Here is a 16,492-nt window from a genome sequence, read left to right as displayed (position 1 = left end):
ACTGTAAGTCGCCATCTTCCTAGATCCGTTTGGGCCCAGCTGGCCATTTGCTGGCTCCGTTTGGGCCCAGCTGGCCATTGGCTGGCTCCGTTTGGGCCCAGCTGGCCATTGGCTGGCCCAGACAACGAGGCGGGACTTCCCCCCTTACTCTTCGTTGGTTTTTATTTTGACTGAACGGGGGGTGGCTCCCGTTCATAGACTGTAACGGTAGCCACGCCCCTCAGAACATACGCGACTTTATGGTCATTGTTTTTAAATAAAAAGGACCATAATTTTCCAAAAAGAATATTATGACATGAGAAATGAGACTTTAAACTAGTGACTGGAAGCAGAAAGTATTCATGACCATGTTTATTAAGGTAATACAGTCTAGGTGAAGTTGGGCCCAAATACATGTATTTATAGGAGGGTTGACATACTGTGAGTCAGGAGGTCCAGGTTCGTTACTGAAGTCAGGAACAAATCCTTTAGACCTGTCACTCTTCACAGACAGAAGGCTGGGAGTTGGAGACTCTGCTCTGTGGTAGACACTTCTGGAATCATAACAAAGATTATACAATTATCATTATTATGAATGAAAAAGTCACTGTTAAACGTTCTTAATCATTATGTCTCGTTCTACAAGCAGAGAGAAAACAACATCTTGGGTTTTGGGTTTCAGATAGTGAACACTGCAGCGCCACTCGGTGGCGCGCTATGAGCTTGTAGATCTGCTGTTTTTCAATAGCTAAAGCATAACATAATGCTAACACCAAAAGGGGTTCCCGCCCAAAATGGGTCAATGAAAATATGTTTGCAGGCATTTAGGCCTATTTGCAGGGCTTAAAGCAAAAGAATCCCAAGACTGAAACAGATTTTTTGCAAATCTGCACTGATCTCATGAAATGACCCCTATAATAATAATAATAATAATAAAACTTTATTTGTATAGCACCTTTCATGACATGAAATGCAGCTCAAAGTGCTTTACAGAACAATGGAGAATAAAAGAAAAGCAAGGCAACGACATTAAAAAACAAGCAGTAATGCAATACAGTGAGGACATGAATAACAAAAAATAAAAGATCAATTAAAAGCAATGTTGTAGAAGTGGGTCTTGAGCTGTGCTTTAAAAATGTCTACAGAGGCTGCCTGACGAAGGTACAGTGGGAGCTTGTTCCATGCCGACGGCCCGTAGAAGCAGAAAGCTGCTTCCCCGTATTTTTTAGTTGCCATTTTTTAAGGCAAAGCGAGCAGGCCAGCAGTGGAAGACCTTAGGGGGGCGGTTTGGGACATATTTAGGCAGGCAGTCATGTAGGTAGGAAGGTGCGAGACCATTGAGAGCTTTATAGACAAGTAAAATAATTTTAAAATCAATCCTAAAAACAACCGGAAGCCAGTGCAGTGATGCCAAAACTGGAGTAATATGTTCTCTCATCTTAGTTCTAGTTAAAACTCTGGCTGCTGCATTTTGGACAAGTTGTAATCTGTCAGTTGTTTTCTTAGGCAGTCCTGAATAAAGTGCATTGCAGTAATCAAGCCGAGAACAAACAAAGGCGTGGATTAGCGTTTTTGCATCGTCCAAGGACAAATAGGCTCTGATTCGTGCAATATTTCTAAGGTGAGAAATGAAGTCCTCCGGACTGAAATCAGTCCCCAGGACTAAGGAACTTTAAGCCCTGCCTATATGTCTATGATAAAAAGGTTATTCTTTTAAAATAACATAGGCCTATGATTATTATCAATACATTAATATTATATCCATTATCCAGCAATATGAAAACAGTGCACCACCTTGACAATATGAAAATATCAGCAGCATGATTGATTAACCACATGAACCCCCGCTAATCCTGGGGGGGGGGGGGGGATACGGCAAAAAATAGCCGATCTATAAGCAACGCGACGTCCGTGTTGTGAGCTTGTAGATCGGGTACTTTTGGTAAAGAATGACCAAAAGTAGCCGATCTACAAGCTCTGCTCACAATACGGACGTTTGGTGTTAACAGAAACAGCAGTCCAATAAATTACTATCTATAGGCCTACATAATGACGTTTTTATGTATTTATCGCGATTCAATGAAATAATGTTAGATAACATATTTTTTTCATGTCAGGAATTAATGAATGTTAATAAAACATATGTTCGGACACAATTAATATGTGTCTCTCATGCATGTATTTAGCCTACGTTTGTGATAAAGAATCTCACAAATATATTCTACAGCAAGCAACTGATTCCTCTCCTAACGTCATGCGCTGGGCCTGGGTGATACAATGAATCAGATTAGTAATACTATTGCAAATTAATTGTTTTATTATAAATAAAATAGAACAATTGCAAATAAATGCACATATCATTTGTCTCGAGATCTGTAGCTTTGAGATCCGCCAGGGAAGAAAAGAGAAGGAAAACCAACGTTTAAAAAGTACATTTGTGTTGATTTCTTTCGCTGGTTCAACTTCTGCCTCTTCTGAGTTGGAGCGCATGCATGCAGAAGCAGCGCACGTGCACAGACGCGTGCATGTGCGCTCAAGAGCGAGCTTGCGCAATGCATTATGGGGCAGATTTGCTTCGCTGTGTTTTTGTAGTGACCATCGGATGCTCCCTACAATTCCCGGTGCATTGTGGGATACTTCAGTCCACTACATTAGGGTGCTAAAATGCTCACTACATATTCGGACACTATAACAAAATGGCGGAACCCCAAAGTAGTGCACTATATGGGGCATAGGGAATGAATTCGAACCATAGACTGTAAAAAAGTATGGACAAAGCGTTCCCCGGGTCTAACATGGACGTAAAATGAAGCCTGTAATTCCTTGCACTGTAAGTCGCCATCTTCCTAGATCCGTTTGGGCCCAGCTGGCCATTTGCTGGCTCCGTTTGGGCCCAGCTGGCCATTGGCTGGCTCCGTTTGGGCCCAGCTGGCCATTGGCTGGCCCAGACAACGAGGCGGGACTTCCCCCCTTACTCTTCGTTGGTTTTTATTTTGACTGAACGGGGGGTGGCTCCCGTTCATAGACTGTAACGGTAGCCACGCCCCTCAGAACATACGCGACTTTATGGTCATTGTTTTTAAATAAATGGGACCATAATTTTCCAAAAAGAATATTATGACATGAGAAATGAGACTTTAAACTAGTGACTGGAAGCAGAAAGTATTCATGACCATGTTTATTAAGGTAATACAGTCTAGGTGAAGTTGGGCCCAAATACATGTATTTATAGGAGGGTTGACATACTGTGAGTCAGGAGGTCCAGGTTCGTTACTGAAGTCAGGAACAAATCCTTTAGACCTGTCACTCTTCACAGACAGAAGGCTGGGAGTTGGAGACTCTGCTCTGTGGTAGACACTTCTGGAATCATAACAAAGATTATACAATTATCATTATTATGAATGAAAAAGTCACTGTTAAACGTTCTTAATCATTATGTCTCGTTCTACAAGCGGAGAGAAAACAACATCTTGGGTTTTGGGTTTCAGATAGTGAACACTGCAGCGCCACTCGGTGGCGCGCTATGAGCTTGTAGATCTGCTGTTTTTCAATAGCTAAAGCATAACATAATGCTAACACCAAAAGGGGTTCCCGCCCAAAATGGGTCAATGAAAATATGTTTGCAGGCATTTAGGCCTATTTGCAGGGCTTAAAGCAAAAGAATCCCAAGACTGAAACAGATTTTTTGCAAATCTGCACTGATCTCATGAAATGACCCCTATAATAATAATAATAATAAAACTTTATTTGTATAGCACCTTTCATGACATGAAATGCAGCTCAAAGTGCTTTACAGAACAATGGAGAATAAAAGAAAAGCAAGGCAACGACATTAAAAAACAAGCAGTAATGCAATACAGTGAGGACATGAATAACAAAAAATAAAAGATCAATTAAAAGCAATGTTGTAGAAGTGGGTCTTGAGCTGTGCTTTAAAAATGTCTACAGAGGCTGCCTGACGAAGGTACAGTGGGAGCTTGTTCCATGCCGACGGCCCGTAGAAGCAGAAAGCTGCTTCCCCGTATTTTTTAGTTGCCATTTTTTAAGGCAAAGCGAGCAGGCCAGCAGTGGAAGACCTTAGGGGGGCGGTTTGGGACATATTTAGGCAGGCAGTCATGTAGGTAGGAAGGTGCGAGACCATTGAGAGCTTTATAGACAAGTAAAATAATTTTAAAATCAATCCTAAAAACAACCGGAAGCCAGTGCAGTGATGCCAAAACTGGAGTAATATGTTCTCTCATCTTAGTTCTAGTTAAAACTCTGGCTGCTGCATTTTGGACAAGTTGTAATCTGTCAGTTGTTTTCTTAGGCAGTCCTGAATAAAGTGCATTGCAGTAATCAAGCCGAGAACAAACAAAGGCGTGGATTAGCGTTTTTGCATCGTCCAAGGACAAATAGGCTCTGATTCGTGCAATATTTCTAAGGTGAGAAATGAAGTCCTCCGGACTGAAATCAGTCCCCAGGACTAAGGAACTTTAAGCCCTGCCTATATGTCTATGATAAAAAGGTTATTCTTTTAAAATAACATAGGCCTATGATTATTATCAATACATTAATATTATATCCATTATCCAGCAATATGAAAACAGTGCACCACCTTGACAATATGAAAATATCAGCAGCATGATTGATTAACCACATGAACCCCCGCTAATCCTGGGGGGGGGGGGGGATACGGCAAAAAATAGCCGATCTATAAGCAACGCGACGTCCGTGTTGTGAGCTTGTAGATCGGGTACTTTTGGTAAAGAATGACCAAAAGTAGCCGATCTACAAGCTCTGCTCACAATACGGACGTTTGGTGTTAACAGAAACAGCAGTCCAATAAATTACTATCTATAGGCCTACATAATGACGTTTTTATGTATTTATCGCGATTCAATGAAATAATGTTAGATAACATATTTTTTTCATGTCAGGAATTAATGAATGTTAATAAAACATATGTTCGGACACAATTAATATGTGTCTCTCATGCATGTATTTAGCCTACGTTTGTGATAAAGAATCTCACAAATATATTCTACAGCAAGCAACTGATTCCTCTCCTAACGTCATGCGCTGGGCCTGGGTGATACAATGAATCAGATTAGTAATACTATTGCAAATTAATTGTTTTATTATAAATAAAATAAAACAATTGCAAATAAATGCACAGATCATTTGTCTCGAGATCTGTAGCTTTGAGATCCGCCAGGGAAGAAAAGAGAAGGAAAACAAACGTTTAAAAAGTACATTTGTGTTGATTTCTTTCGCTGGTTCAACTTCTGCCTCTTCTGAGTTGGAGCGCATGCATGCAGAAGCAGCGCACGTGCACAGACGCGTGCATGTGCGCTCAAGAGCGAGCTTGCGCAATGCATTATGGGGCAGATTTGCTTCGCTGTGTTTTTGTAGTGACCATCGGATGCTCCCTACAATTCCCGGTGCATTGTGGGATACTTCAGTCCACTACATTAGGGTGCTAAAATGCTCACTACATATTCGGACACTATAACAAAATGGCGGAACCCCAAAGTAGTGCACTATATGGGGCATAGGGAATGAATTCGAACCATAGACTGTAAAAAAGTATGGACAAAGCGTTCCCCGGGTCTAACATGGACGTAAAATGAAGCCTGTAATTCCTTGCACTGTAAGTCGCCATCTTCCTAGATCCGTTTGGGCCCAGCTGGCCATTTGCTGGCTCCGTTTGGGCCCAGCTGGCCATTGGCTGGCTCCGTTTGGGCCCAGCTGGCCATTGGCTGGCCCAGACAACGAGGCGGGACTTCCCCCCTTACTCTTCGTTGGTTTTTATTTTGACTGAACGGGGGGTGGCTCCCGTTCATAGACTGTAACGGTAGCCACGCCCCTCAGAACATACGCGACTTTATGGTCATTGTTTTTAAATAAATGGGACCATAATTTTCCAAAAAGAATATTATGACATGAGAAATGAGACTTTAAACTAGTGACTGGAAGCAGAAAGTATTCATGACCATGTTTATTAAGGTAATACAGTCTAGGTGAAGTTGGGCCCAAATACATGTATTTATAGGAGGGTTGACATACTGTGAGTCAGGAGGTCCAGGTTCGTTACTGAAGTCAGGAACAAATCCTTTAGACCTGTCACTCTTCACAGACAGAAGGCTGGGAGTTGGAGACTCTGCTCTGTGGTAGACACTTCTGGAATCATAACAAAGATTATACAATTATCATTATTATGAATGAAAAAGTCACTGTTAAACGTTCTTAATCATTATGTCTCGTTCTACAAGCGGAGAGAAAACAACATCTTGGGTTTTGGGTTTCAGATAGTGAACACTGCAGCGCCACTCGGTGGCGCGCTATGAGCTTGTAGATCTGCTATTTTTCAATAGCTAAAGCATAACATAATGCTAACACCAAAAGGGGTTCCCGCCCAAAATGGGTCAATGAAAATATGTTTGCAGGCATTTAGGCCTATTTGCAGGGCTTAAAGCAAAAGAATCCCAAGACTGAAACAGATTTTTTGCAAATCTGCACTGATCTCATGAAATGACCCCTATAATAATAATAATAATAAAACTTTATTTGTATAGCACCTTTCATGACATGAAATGCAGCTCAAAGTGCTTTACAGAACAATGGAGAATAAAAGAAAAGCAAGGCAACGACATTAAAAAACAAGCAGTAATGCAATACAGTGAGGACATGAATAACAAAAAATAAAAGATCAATTAAAAGCAATGTTGTAGAAGTGGGTCTTGAGCTGTGCTTTAAAAATGTCTACAGAGGCTGCCTGACGAAGGTACAGTGGGAGCTTGTTCCATGCCGACGGCCCGTAGAAGCAGAAAGCTGCTTCCCCGTATTTTTTAGTTGCCATTTTTTAAGGCAAAGCGAGCAGGCCAGCAGTGGAAGACCTTAGGGGGCGGTTTGGGACATATTTAGGCAGGCAGTCATGTAGGTAGGAAGGTGCGAGACCATTGAGAGCTTTATAGACAAGTAAAATAATTTTAAAATCAATCCTAAAAACAACCGGAAGCCAGTGCAGTGATGCCAAAACTGAGTAATATGTTCTCTCATCTTAGTTCTAGTTAAAACTCTGGCTGCTGCATTTTGGACAAGTTGTAATCTGTCAGTCGCTTTCTTAGGCAGTCCTGAAAAAAGTGCATTGCAGTAATCAAGCCGAGAACAAACAAAGGCGTGGATTAGCGTTTTTGCATCGTCCAAGGACAAATAGGCTCTGATTCGTGCAATATTTCTAAGGTGAGAAATGAAGTCCTCCGGACTGAAATCAGTCCCCAGGACTAAGGAACTTTAAGCCCTGCCTATATGTCTATGATAAAAAGGTTATTCTTTTAAAATAACATAGGCCTATGATTATTATCAATACATTAATATTATATCCATTATCCAGCAATATGAAAACAGTGCACCACCTTGACAATATGAAAATATCAGCAGCATGATTGATTAACCACATGAACCCCCGCTAATCCTGGGGGGGGGGGATACGGCAAAGAATAGCCGATCTATAAGCAACGCGACGTCCGTGTTGTGAGCTTGTAGATCGGGTACTTTTGGTAAAGAAAGACCAAAAGTAGCCGATCTACAAGCTCTGCTCACAATACGGACGTTTGGTGTTAACAGAAACAGCAGTCCAAAAAATTACTATCTATAGGCCTACATAATGAAGTTTTTATGTATTTATCGCGATTCAATGAAATAATGTTAGATAACATATTTTTTTCATGTCAGGAATTAATGAATGTTAATAAAACATATGTTCGGACACAATTAATATGTGTCTCTCATGCATGTATTTAGCCTACGTTTGTGATAAAGAATCTCACAAATATATTCTACAGCAAGCAACTGATTCCTCTCCTAAAGTCATGCGCTGGGCCTGGGTGATACAATGAATCAGATTAGTAATACTATTGCAAATTAATTGTTTTATTATAAATAAAATAAAACAATTGCAAATAAATGCACAGATCATTTGTCTCGAGATCTGTAGCTTTGAGATCCGCCAGGGAAGAAAAGAGAAGGAAAACAAACGTTTAAAAAGTACATTTGTGTTGATTTCTTTCGCTGGTTCAACTTCTGCCTCTTCTGAGTTGGAGCGCATGCATGCAGAAGCAGCGCACGTGCGCAGACGCGTGCATGTGCGCTCAAGAGCGAGCTTGCGCAATGCATTATGGGGCAGATTTGCTTCGCTGTGTTTTTGTAGTGACCATCGGATGCTCCCTACAATTCCCGGTGCATTGTGGGATACTTCAGTCCACTACATTAGGGTACTAAAATGCTCACTACATATTCGGACACTATAACAAAATGGCGGAACCCCAAAGTAGTGCACTATATGGGGCATAGGGAATGAATTCGAACCATAGACTGTAAAAAAGTATGGACAAAGCGTTCCCCGGGTCTAACATGGACGTAAAATGAAGCCTGTAATTCCTTGCACTGTAAGTCGCCATCTTCCTAGATCCGTTTGGGCCCAGCTGGCCATTTGCTGGCTCCGTTTGGGCCCAGCTGGCCATTGGCTGGCTCCGTTTGGGCCCAGCTGGCCATTGGCTGGCCCAGACAACGAGGCGGGACTTCCCCCCTTACTCTTCGTTGGTTTTTATTTTGACTGAACGGGGGGTGGCTCCCGTTCATAGACTGTAACGGTAGCCACGCCCCTCAGAACATACGCGACTTTATGGTCATTGTTTTTAAATAAATGGGACCATAATTTTCCAAAAAGAATATTATGACATGAGAAATGAGACTTTAAACTAGTGACTGGAAGCAGAAAGTATTCATGACCATGTTTATTAAGGTAATACAGTCTAGGTGAAGTTGGGCCCAAATACATGTATTTATAGGAGGGTTGACATACTGTGAGTCAGGAGGTCCAGGTTCGTTACTGAAGTCAGGAACAAATCCTTTAGACCTGTCACTCTTCACAGACAGAAGGCTGGGAGTTGGAGACTCTGCTCTGTGGTAGACACTTCTGGAATCATAACAAAGATTATACAATTATCATTATTATGAATGAAAAAGTCACTGTTAAACGTTCTTAATCATTATGTCTCGTTCTACAAGCAGAGAGAAAACAACATCTTGGGTTTTGGGTTTCAGATAGTGAACACTGCAGCGCCACTCGGTGGCGCGCTATGAGCTTGTAGATCTGCTGTTTTTCAATAGCTAAAGCATAACATAATGCTAACACCAAAAGGGGTTCCCGCCCAAAATGGGTCAATGAAAATATGTTTGCAGGCATTTAGGCCTATTTGCAGGGCTTAAAGCAAAAGAATCCCAAGACTGAAACAGATTTTTTGCAAATCTGCACTGATCTCATGAAATGACCCCTATAATAATAATAATAATAATAAAACTTTATTTGTATAGCACCTTTCATGACATGAAATGCAGCTCAAAGTGCTTTACAGAACAATGGAGAATAAAAGAAAAGCAAGGCAACGACATTAAAAAACAAGCAGTAATGCAATACAGTGAGGACATGAATAACAAAAAATAAAAGATCAATTAAAAGCAATGTTGTAGAAGTGGGTCTTGAGCTGTGCTTTAAAAATGTCTACAGAGGCTGCCTGACGAAGGTACAGTGGGAGCTTGTTCCATGCCGACGGCCCGTAGAAGCAGAAAGCTGCTTCCCCGTATTTTTTAGTTGCCATTTTTTAAGGCAAAGCGAGCAGGCCAGCAGTGGAAGACCTTAGGGGGGCGGTTTGGGACATATTTAGGCAGGCAGTCATGTAGGTAGGAAGGTGCGAGACCATTGAGAGCTTTATAGACAAGTAAAATAATTTTAAAATCAATCCTAAAAACAACCGGAAGCCAGTGCAGTGATGCCAAAACTGGAGTAATATGTTCTCTCATCTTAGTTCTAGTTAAAACTCTGGCTGCTGCATTTTGGACAAGTTGTAATCTGTCAGTTGTTTTCTTAGGCAGTCCTGAATAAAGTGCATTGCAGTAATCAAGCCGAGAACAAACAAAGGCGTGGATTAGCGTTTTTGCATCGTCCAAGGACAAATAGGCTCTGATTCGTGCAATATTTCTAAGGTGAAAAATGAAGTCCTCCGGACTGAAATCAGTCCCCAGGACTAAGGAAATTTAAGCCCTGCCTAAATGTCTATGATAAAAAGGTTATTCTTTTAAAATAACATAGGCCTATGATTATTATCAATACATTAATATTATATCCATTATCCAGCAATATGAAAACAGTGCCCCACCTTGACAATATGAAAATATCAGCAGCATGATTGATTAACCACATGAACCCCCGCTAATCCTGGGGGGGGGGATACGGCAAAGAATAGCCGATCTATAAGCAACGCGACGTCCGTGTTGTGAGCTTGTAGATCGGGTACTTTTGGTAAAGAATGACCAAAAGTAGCCGATCTACAAGCTCTGCTCACAATACGGACGTTTGGTGTTAACAGAAACAGCAGTCCAATAAATTACTATCTATAGGCCTACATAATGACGTTTTTATGTATTTATCGCGATTCAATTAAATAATGTTAGATAACATATTTTTTTCATGTCAGGAATTAATGAATGTTAATAAAACATATGTTCGGACACAATTAATATGTGTCTCTCATGCATGTATTTAGCCTACGTTTGTGATAAAGAATCTCACAAATATATTCTACAGCAAGCAACTGATTCCTCTCCTAACGTCATGCGCTGGGCCTGGGTGATACAATGAATCAGATTAGTAATACTATTGCAAATTAATTGTTTTATTATAAATAAAATAAAACAATTGCAAATAAATGCACAGATCATTTGTCTCGAGATCTGTAGCTTTGAGATCCGCCAGGGAAGAAAAGAGAAGGAAAACAAACGTTTAAAAAGTACATTTGTGTTGATTTCTTTCGCTGGTTCAACTTCTGCCTCTTCTGAGTTGGAGCGCATGCATGCAGAAGCAGCGCACGTGCGCAGACGCGTGCATGTGCGCTCAAGAGCGAGCTTGCGCAATGCATTATGGGGCAGATTTGCTTCGCTGTGTTTTTGTAGTGACCATCGGATGCTCCCTACAATTCCCGGTGCATTGTGGGATACTTCAGTCCACTACATTAGGGTACTAAAATGCTCACTACATATTCGGACACTATAACAAAATGGCGGAACCCCAAAGTAGTGCACTATATGGGGCATAGGGAATGAATTCGAACCATAGACTGTAAAAAAGTATGGACAAAGCGTTCCCCGGGTCTAACATGGACGTAAAATGAAGCCTGTAATTCCTTGCACTGTAAGTCGCCATCTTCCTAGATCCGTTTGGGCCCAGCTGGCCATTTGCTGGCTCCGTTTGGGCCCAGCTGGCCATTGGCTGGCTCCGTTTGGGCCCAGCTGGCCATTGGCTGGCCCAGACAACGAGGCGGGACTTCCCCCCTTACTCTTCGTTGGTTTTTATTTTGACTGAACGGGGGGTGGCTCCCGTTCATAGACTGTAACGGTAGCCACGCCCCTCAGAACATACGCGACTTTATGGTCATTGTTTTTAAATAAATGGGACCATAATTTTCCAAAAAGAATATTATGACATGAGAAATGAGACTTTAAACTAGTGACTGGAAGCAGAAAGTATTCATGACCATGTTTATTAAGGTAATACAGTCTAGGTGAAGTTGGGCCCAAATACATGTATTTATAGGAGGGTTGACATACTGTGAGTCAGGAGGTCCAGGTTCGTTACTGAAGTCAGGAACAAATCCTTTAGACCGGTCACTCTTCACAGACAGAAGGCTGGGAGTTGGAGACTCTGCTCTGTGGTAGACACTTCTGGAATCATAACAAAGATTATACAATTATCATTATTATGAATGAAAAAGTCACTGTTAAACGTTCTTAATCATTATGTCTCGTTCTACAAGCGGAGAGAAAACAACATCTTGGGTTTTGGGTTTCAGATAGTGAACACTGCAGCGCCACTCGGTGGCGAGCTATGAGCTTGTAGATCTGCTGTTTTTCAATAGCTAAAGCATAACATAATGCTAACACCAAAAGGGGTTCCCGCCCAAAATGGGTCAATGAAAATATGTTTGCAGGCATTTAGGCCTATTTGCAGGGCTTAAAGCAAAAGAATCCCAAGACTGAAACAGATTTTTTGCAAATCTGCACTGATCTCATGAAATGACCCCTATAATAATAATAATAATAAAACTTTATTTGTATAGCACCTTTCATGACATGAAATGCAGCTCAAAGTGCTTTACAGAACAATGGAGAATAAAAGAAAAGCAAGGCAACGACATTAAAAAACAAGCAGTAATGCAATACAGTGAGGACATGAATAACAAAAAATAAAAGATCAATTAAAAGCAATGTTGTAGAAGTGGGTCTTGAGCTGTGCTTTAAAAATGTCTACAGAGGCTGCCTGACGAAGGTACAGTGGGAGCTTGTTCCATGCCGACGGCCCGTAGAAGCAGAAAGCTGCTTCCCCGTATTTTTTAGTTGCCATTTTTTAAGGCAAAGCGAGCAGGCCAGCAGTGGAAGACCTTAGGGGGGCGGTTTGGGACATATTTAGGCAGGCAGTCATGTAGGTAGGAAGGTGCGAGACCATTGAGAGCTTTATAGACAAGTAAAATAATTTTAAAATCAATCCTAAAAACAACCGGAAGCCAGTGCAGTGATGCCAAAACTGGAGTAATATGTTCTCTCATCTTAGTTCTAGTTAAAACTCTGGCTGCTGCATTTTGGACAAGTTGTAATCTGTCAGTTGTTTTCTTAGGCAGTCCTGAATAAAGTGCATTGCAGTAATCAAGCCGAGAACAAACAAAGGCGTGGATTAGCGTTTTTGCATCGTCCAAGGACAAATAGGCTCTGATTCGTGCAATATTTCTAAGGTGAGAAATGAAGTCCTCCGGACTGAAATCAGTCCCCAGGACTAAGGAACTTTAAGCCCTGCCTATATGTCTATGATAAAAAGGTTATTCTTTTAAAATAACATAGGCCTATGATTATTATCAATACATTAATATTATATCCATTATCCAGCAATATGAAAACAGTGCACCACCTTGACAATATGAAAATATCAGCAGCATGATTGATTAACCACATGAACCCCCGCTAATCCTGGGGGGGGGGGGGGATACGGCAAAAAATAGCCGATCTATAAGCAACGCGACGTCCGTGTTGTGAGCTTGTAGATCGGGTACTTTTGGTAAAGAATGACCAAAAGTAGCCGATCTACAAGCTCTGCTCACAATACGGACGTTTGGTGTTAACAGAAACAGCAGTCCAATAAATTACTATCTATAGGCCTACATAATGACGTTTTTATGTATTTATCGCGATTCAATGAAATAATGTTAGATAACATATTTTTTTCATGTCAGGAATTAATGAATGTTAATAAAACATATGTTCGGACACAATTAATATGTGTCTCTCATGCATGTATTTAGCCTACGTTTGTGATAAAGAATCTCACAAATATATTCTACAGCAAGCAACTGATTCCTCTCCTAACGTCATGCGCTGGGCCTGGGTGATACAATGAATCAGATTAGTAATACTATTGCAAATTAATTGTTTTATTATAAATAAAATAAAACAATTGCAAATAAATGCACAGATCATTTGTCTCGAGATCTGTAGCTTCGAGATCCGCCAGGGAAGAAAAGAGAAGGAAAACGAACGTTTAAAAAGTACATTTGTGTTGATTTCTTTCGCTGGTTCAACTTCTGCCTCTTCTGAGTTGGAGCGCATGCATGCAGAAGCAGCGCACGTGCGCAGACGCGTGCATGTGCGCTCAAGAGCGAGCTTGCGCAATGCATTATGGGGCAGATTTGCTTCGCTGTGTTTTTGTAGTGACCATCGGATGCTCCCTACAATTCCCGGTGCATTGTGGGATACTTCAGTCCACTACATTAGGGTACTAAAATGCTCACTACATATTCGGACACTATAACAAAATGGCGGCACCCCAAAGTAGTGCACTATATGGGGCATAGGGAATGAATTCGAACCATAGACTGTAAAAAAGTATGGACAAAGCGTTCCCCGGGTCTAACATGGACGTAAAATGAAGCCTGTAATTCCTTGCACTGTAAGTCGCCATCTTCCTAGATCCGTTTGGGCCCAGCTGGCCATTTGCTGGCTCCGTTTGGGCCCAGCTGGCCATTGGCTGGCTCCGTTTGGGCCCAGCTGGCCATTGGCTGGCCCAGACAACGAGGCGGGACTTCCCCCCTTACTCTTTGTTGGTTTTTATTTTGACTGAACGGGGGGTGGCTCCCGTTCATAGACTGTAACGGTAGCCACACCCCTCAGAACATACGCGACTTTATGGTCATTGTTTTTAAATAAATGGGACCATAATTTTCCAAAAAGAATATTATGACATGAGAAATTAGACTTTAAACTAGTGACTGGAAGCAGAAAGTATTCATGACCATGTTTATTAAGGTAATACAGTCTAGGTGAAGTTGGGCCCAAATACATGTATTTATAGGAGGGTTGACATACTGTGAATCAGGAGGTCCAGGTTCGTTACTGAAGTCAGGAACAAATCCTTTAGACCGGTCACTCTTCACAGACAGAAGGCTGGGAGTTGGAGACTCTGCTCTGTGGTGGACACTTCTGGAATCATAACAAAGATTATACAATTATCATTATTATGAATGAAAAAGTCACTGTTAAACGTTCTTAATCATTATGTCTCGTTCTACAAGCAGAGAGAAAACAACATCTTGGGTTTTGGGTTTCAGCAAGTGAACACTACGAGCTTGTAGATCTGGTATTTTTCAATAGCTAAAGCGTAACATGATGCTAACACCAAAAGGGGTTCCCGCCCAAAATGGGTCAATGAAAATATGTTTGCAGGCATTTAGGCCTATTTGCAGGACTTAAAGCAGAAGAATCCCAAGACTGAAACAGATTTTTTGCAAATCTGCACTGATCTCATTAAATGACCCCTATAATAATAATAATAATAAAACTTTATTTGTATAGCACCTTTCATGACATGAAATGCAGCTCAAAGTGCTTTACAGAACAATGGAGAATAAAAGAAAAGCAAGGCAACGACATTAAAAAACAAGCAGTAATGCAATACAGTGAGGACATGAATAACAAAAAATAAAAGATCAATTAAAAGCAATGTTGTAGAAGTGGGTCTTGAGCTGAGCTTTAAAAATGTCTACAGAGGCTGCCTGACGAAGGTACAGTGGGAGCTTGTTCCATGCCGACGGCCCGTAGAAGCAAAAAGCTGCTTCCCCGTATTTTTTAGTTGCCATTTTTTAAGGCAAAGCGAGCAGGCCAGCAGTGGAAGACCTTAGGGGGCGGTTTGGGACATATTTAGGCAGGCAGTCATGTAGGTAGGAAGGTGCGAGACCATTGAGAGCTTTATAGACAAGTAAAATAATTTTAAAATCAATCCTAAAAACAACCGGAAGCCAGTGCATTGAAGCCAAAACTGGAGTAATATGTTCTCTCATCTTATTTCTAGTTAAAACTCTGGCTGCTGCATTTTGGACAAGTTGTAATCTGTCAGTTGTTTTCTTAGGCAGTCCTGAAAAAAGTGCATTGCAGTAATCAAGCCGAGAAAAAACAAAGGTGTGGATTAGCGTTTTTGCATCGTCCAAGGACAAATAGGCTCTGATTCGTGCAATATTTCTAAGGTGAGAAATGAAGTCCTCCGGACTGAAATCAGTCCCCAGGACTAAGGAACTTTAAGCCCTGCCTAAATGTCTATGATAAAAAGGTTATTCTTTTAAAATAACATAGGCCTATGATTATTATCAATACATTAATATTATATCCATTATCCAGCAATATGAAAACAGTGCACCACCTTGACAATATGAAAATATCAGCAGCATGATTGATTAACCACATGAACCCCCGCTAATCCTGGGGGGGGGGATACGGCAAAGAATAGCCGATCTATAAGCAACGCGACGTCCGTGTTGTGAGCTTGTAGATCGGGTACTTTTGGTAAAGAATGACCAAAAGTAGCCGATCTACAAGCTCTGCTCACAATACGGACGTTTGGTGTTAACAGAAACAGCAGTCCAATAAATTACTATCTATAGGCCTACATAATGAAGTTTTTATGTATTTATCGCGATTCAATGAAATAATGTTAGATAACATATTTTTTTCATGGCAGGAATTAATGAATGTTAATAAAACATATGTTCGGACACAATTAATGTGTCTCACATGCATGTATTTAGTCTACGTTTGTGATAAAGAATCTCGCAAATATATTCTACAGCAAGCAACTGATTCCTCTCCTAACGTCATGCGCTGGGCCTGGGTGATACAATGAATCAGATTAGTAATACTATTGCAAATTAATTGTTTTATTATAAATAAAATAGAACAATTGCAAATAAATGCACATATCATTTGTCTCGAGATCTGTAGCTTTGAGATCCGCCAGGGAAGAAAAGAGAAGGAAAACCAACGTTTAAAAAGTACATTTGTGTTGATTTCTTTCGCTGGTTCAACTTCTGCCTCTTCTGAGTTGGAGCGCATGCATGCAGAAGCAGCGCACGTGCACAGACGCGTGCATGTGCGCTCAAGA

The 16,492-nt window shown here is 41.0% G+C and overlaps 2 protein-coding genes across 3 annotated transcripts in view; both read right to left on the bottom strand.

Annotated features, from left to right (window-relative positions):
- The window catches only part of LOC310865820 (tripartite motif-containing protein 16-like), a 162,997-nt gene that overhangs the window by 31,787 nt on the left and 114,718 nt on the right, over positions 1 to 16,492 (bottom strand). The gene's annotated exons all lie outside the window — the stretch shown is intronic.
- Positions 1 to 16,492, bottom strand: part of LOC310871996 (NACHT, LRR and PYD domains-containing protein 3-like) — a gene marked incomplete at its 3' end in the record, with an annotated part of 75,569 nt that overhangs the window by 31,514 nt on the left and 27,563 nt on the right. Inside the window, exon 9 of the mRNA XM_083783645.1 lies at positions 14,428 to 14,541. Within this exon, the coding sequence (XP_083639771.1) occupies positions 14,428 to 14,541 (114 nt within the window). The remainder of the gene's footprint in view (positions 1 to 14,427; positions 14,542 to 16,492) is intronic.

The sequence above is a fragment of the Protomyctophum parallelum genome (assembly GCF_964188405.1).
Source record: "Protomyctophum parallelum genome assembly, chromosome: 1".
Lineage (NCBI taxonomy): Eukaryota > Metazoa > Chordata > Actinopteri > Myctophiformes > Myctophidae > Protomyctophum > Protomyctophum parallelum.
The sequence above is the reverse complement of the archived record's forward strand: the minus strand, read 5'-3'. Positions and strand labels throughout refer to the sequence as shown.